Source organism: Otolemur garnettii, unplaced genomic scaffold (genome assembly GCF_000181295.1).
Source record: "Otolemur garnettii isolate 467f Iridium unplaced genomic scaffold, OtoGar3 scaffold00043, whole genome shotgun sequence".
Lineage (NCBI taxonomy): Eukaryota > Metazoa > Chordata > Mammalia > Primates > Galagidae > Otolemur > Otolemur garnettii.
Window position 1 is genome coordinate 10,351,218 of NW_003852438.1, and position 4,130 is coordinate 10,355,347.

General features: G+C 46.5%; 1 protein-coding gene across 1 annotated transcript in view; it reads left to right on the plus strand.

The window, feature by feature from the left end:
- Positions 1–4,130, plus strand: part of DGKA (diacylglycerol kinase alpha) — a 24,058-nt gene that overhangs the window by 11,917 nt on the left and 8,011 nt on the right. Inside the window, exons 13-15 of the mRNA XM_012805504.2 lie at positions 682–756; positions 1,163–1,248; positions 1,340–1,429. Of these exons, the coding sequence (XP_012660958.1) occupies positions 682–756; positions 1,163–1,248; positions 1,340–1,429 (251 nt within the window). The remainder of the gene's footprint in view (positions 1–681; positions 757–1,162; positions 1,249–1,339; positions 1,430–4,130) is intronic.

Here is a 4,130-nt window from a genome sequence, read left to right on the forward strand (position 1 = left end):
AAAAAAAAAAAAAAAAAAGAAAAAACTCTTGGGCTTAAACAATTCTCTTGCCTCAGCCCCCAAGTAGGTGGGACTATAGGAGCCCACCAGCTATTTTTCTGTTGCTGTTGTCATTATTTCTGGGTTCAAACCTGCCAACCTCGGTGTATGTGGCCGTCGCCGCAACCACTGTGCTATGGACACTGAGCCTTTTTTTTTTTTTGAGACAGAGTCTCAGGCTGTCACCCTGAGTAGAGTGCTGTGGGATCACAGCTCATAGCAACCTCAAACTGTTGAGCTTAAGCAATTCTTTTGCCTCAGCCTCCCAAGTTGCTGGGACTACAGGTGCCCACCACAATGCCAGGCTATTTTTTTGTTGCAGTTGTCATTGTTGTTTTATCTGGCCTGGGCCGGGTTCTAACCCACCAGCCTTGGTGTATATGGCCTACCCACTGAGCTATGGGTGCTGCCCTACAAAAAAAAATTTTTTTTTTAATTAGCCAGGCATGGATGATGGGATGCACCTATTGTCCCACCTACTTGGTAGAGTCGCTTGAGGCTGCAGAGAGCTATGATCCTGCCACTGCACTTCAGCCAGAGCTACAGAGTGAGACCTTATCTCAAAAAAAAAAGAGAGGATGGGGTACAAAATCTCACCTTCCTCTTCCCCCCACTGTGAGGTTTCCTTTTTCCCTCATACAGAGTGCTCTGGAAGTTCCAGTACATACTAAACCCTCGGCAGGTGTTTGACCTCCTCAAGGATGGTCCTGAGGTGGGGTGAGTAGAGGTTAGGGGCTGTATCACAGTGTTTTTGTGGGTCTCTGTAAGTTGAGAGAGAGCAGGAAAGACTGCATGTTGGGAGAGGAAGGCTAGAGGACAACAAAAGGTCAGAATTCAAAATGGTTCTTTCCCTAGTGCCACTGGGTATCCCATCCTCTGAGCTCTCTGGTCCATCTTTGCTCTGCTTTCAAAGGATGAAGATACCAGCTTTTCACCACCATTGAGGAGTGGCTATAACTCTCTCCATTGTCCTTTTCTCTGCCCTTCATAGGAACCCAAGTCTTTTGACAAAGAGGAAGAGGGTGCTAAGGAATGAGAGACAAGAAGTAATCTGCCTGCCCAGGAGCTGGGTAGCCTTGGACTTGTTATCCTTCTTCATCTTGTCTCTCCTCTCTTGTCCCAGGCTTAAATTCTTCAGGGATGTTCCTGATAGCCGGATTTTGGTGTGTGGTGGAGATGGCACAGTAGGCTGGATTCTAGAGACCATTGGTCAGTGCAGGGAGAGGGTCCAGGAAGGGGACTGGGGCAGTAACCTTGCAGAGCTAACTCCCTCCATCCTTCTCTTCACCTGCTTCCCCAGACAAAACCAACTTGCCTGTTGTGCCTCCTGTTGCTGTGTTGCCCTTGGGTACAGGAAATGATCTGGCTCGATGCCTAAGATGGGGAGGAGGTAAGTTGTTAGAAATTGTTCTGCTGGGGGCTAGAGAGAGTTGGGTAGCAAGGGAAAGACACATAAAGAAGAATCTAGGCATCTGGTGTACAAAGAGTGTTGGGAAAGAAGAGGGGCACGGACATGTAGAAAAAAGTTTTCATTTTTTCTTTTTTTATAGAGACAAGTTCTCACTCTTGCTCAGGCTGGTCTTGAAATCCTGGCCTCAAGGGAGCCTCCCACTTCAGCCTCCCAAAGTGATAGGATTACAGCCACCAGCCACTGCACCTGGACAATTTTAGACATTTTGAAATTATGTATATTCTGTATACATAATTGGTCCAGAAATTGTATATTCTGTAAATGATACTCTAACAACAGTTTTCTGTTAACTCAACCTGAATCATGACAATAAAGAGGTAACTACAAGGGTGGTGCCTGTGGCTCAGTGTGTAGGGCGCTGGCCTCATATACCGAAGGTGGAGGGTTCAAACCCATCCCCAGCAAAACTACAACAAAAAAATAGGCAGGCATTGTGGTGGGAGCCTGTAGTCCCAGCTACTTAGGAGGCTGAGGCAAGAGGATTGCTTGAGCCAAGAGTTGGAGGTTGCTGTGAGCTATGATGTCACAATACTCTACAAAGGGCAGCAAAGTGAGGCTCTGTCTCCAAAAAAAAAAAAAGAAAAGAAAAAGATGAGAATACAGAAGGGAGACTAGTTTAAAGAAGAAAGTTAGTGGCGGTGCCTGTGGCTCAAAGGAGTAAGGTGCCGGCCACATATGCCGGAGGTGGCGGGTTCAAATCCAGCCCCGGCCAAAAAATGCAAAAAAAAAAAAGGAAGAAAGGTAGATTCCTTTTCAGATGAGGTTGTCAATGGAGTGAGCTGGTGTGTGCTGGGTAGTTAGAAATAGGTGTCATAGGCCCCTCATGATGGCTCATGCCTGTGTTCCCAGCACTCTAGGAGGCAGAGGTGGGTGGATCCCATCTCTAAAAAATAGCTGGGCATTGTGCTGGGCGTCTGTAGTCCCAGCTACTCAGGAGGTTGAGGCAAGAGAATCACTTGAGCCCGACAGTTTAAGGTTGCTGTGAGCTGTGACTCCATGAGGGCAACAATGAGACTCTGTCAAAAAAAAAGAAAGAAAGAAAGGGAAAAAAAAAGAGAGAGAAATAGGTGTCCAGAATTTAGGAGAGAAATAGGGCTGGAGATGCATGTTTGAGAATCATCTTCTGGTAGGTGGTAGACATTCTGAGAGTGGATGAGCTTACCCAGGGAAAAAGATAAGAGAAGGTAGACAAAGAAAGCAAGATCCTGGTAAACACCATATTTAACAGTTGATCAGAGGAAGAGCAATTTTTAAAGAAGTGTCCCATTGCTGCTATAACAAATTTCCATAAATAGTAGCTTAATGGAATGCAAATGTCTTATAGTTCTACATGTCATAAGTCCAAAGTGGGTCTCACTGGGCTAAAATCAAGGAGTTGGGAGGGCTGTGTTCTTTTCTTGAGGCTCTAAGGGAAAAATCTCTTGTCTCTTCTACTTTCTAGAGGCTTCTTGCTTTCCTTGGCTCAAGGCTCCCCTCTAAACTGCAATGCTGTCACTCCAACCTCTGCTTCTGTTGTCACATCTTCTTCTATGACTCTTCTCTCCTGCCTTCCTCTTTTACCTATAAGGATCCCTGTGATTATTTTGGGACCATCCAGATAATCTGAGATAATCTCAAAATCTCTAACTTAATCACATTGGCAAAGTCTCTTTTTCCATGTAAGGGAACATACTCACTGATTCTTGGGGAAGGGAGGGTTATTCTGCCTACCACAAAGAATAGTCAGTATACTCTGTAACAAAGTCAGAAAGTATCCTCTGAAACAGTCAGAGAGTATTCTGCCACAAAGAACAGTCAGAGAGTATCCTCTCACATTTCAGAGAAGTTTCAAGTGATAAAATGAGGACTGAATGCAGTGACTCATGCCCATAATTCTAGCACATTGGGAAGCCAAAGTGGGAAGATCCTTTGAGGCTGGTTCAAGACCAGCCTGGGAAAAATAGTGAGACCTTGTATCTACAAAGAAGGAAAAACTTAGCCAGACATGGTGATGTGCACCTGTAGTCCCAGTTACTCCCGAGGCTAAGGTAGGAGGATAGCTTGAGCCAAGGAGTTTGAGGTTGCAATGAACGATGATGACACTACTGCAGTCTATTCCTGGGCAACAGAGCAAGACTCTGTCTCAAACAAGTGGGCCAGGTGCAGTGGCTCACACCTATAATCCTAACACTCTGGGAGCCTGAGGCGGGTGCATTGCCGGAGCTAACGGTTCAAGACCAGCCTGAGCCAGAGTAAGACTCTGTCTCTAAAAATAGCCAGGCATTGTGGTTGGAGCCTGTAGTCCCAGCTACTTGGGAGACTGAGGCAAGAGAATCACTTGAGCCCAAGAGTTTGAGGTTGCTGTAGACATGACGGCACTCTACTAGGGGCAACAAAGTGAGACTCTGTCTCAAAAACAGAGTTGGCTTGGTGCCTGTAGCTCAAGTGGCTAAGGCTCCAGCCACATACACCTAAGGTGGCAGGTTCGAATCCAGCCCGTGCTCACCAAACAACAATAATGGCTGCGACCAAAAAATAGCCGGGCGTTGTGGCGGGCGCCTGTGGTCCCAGCTACTTGGGAGGCTGAAGCAGGAGACTCTCTTGAGCCCAGGAGTTAGAGGTTGCTGTGAGCTGTGATGCT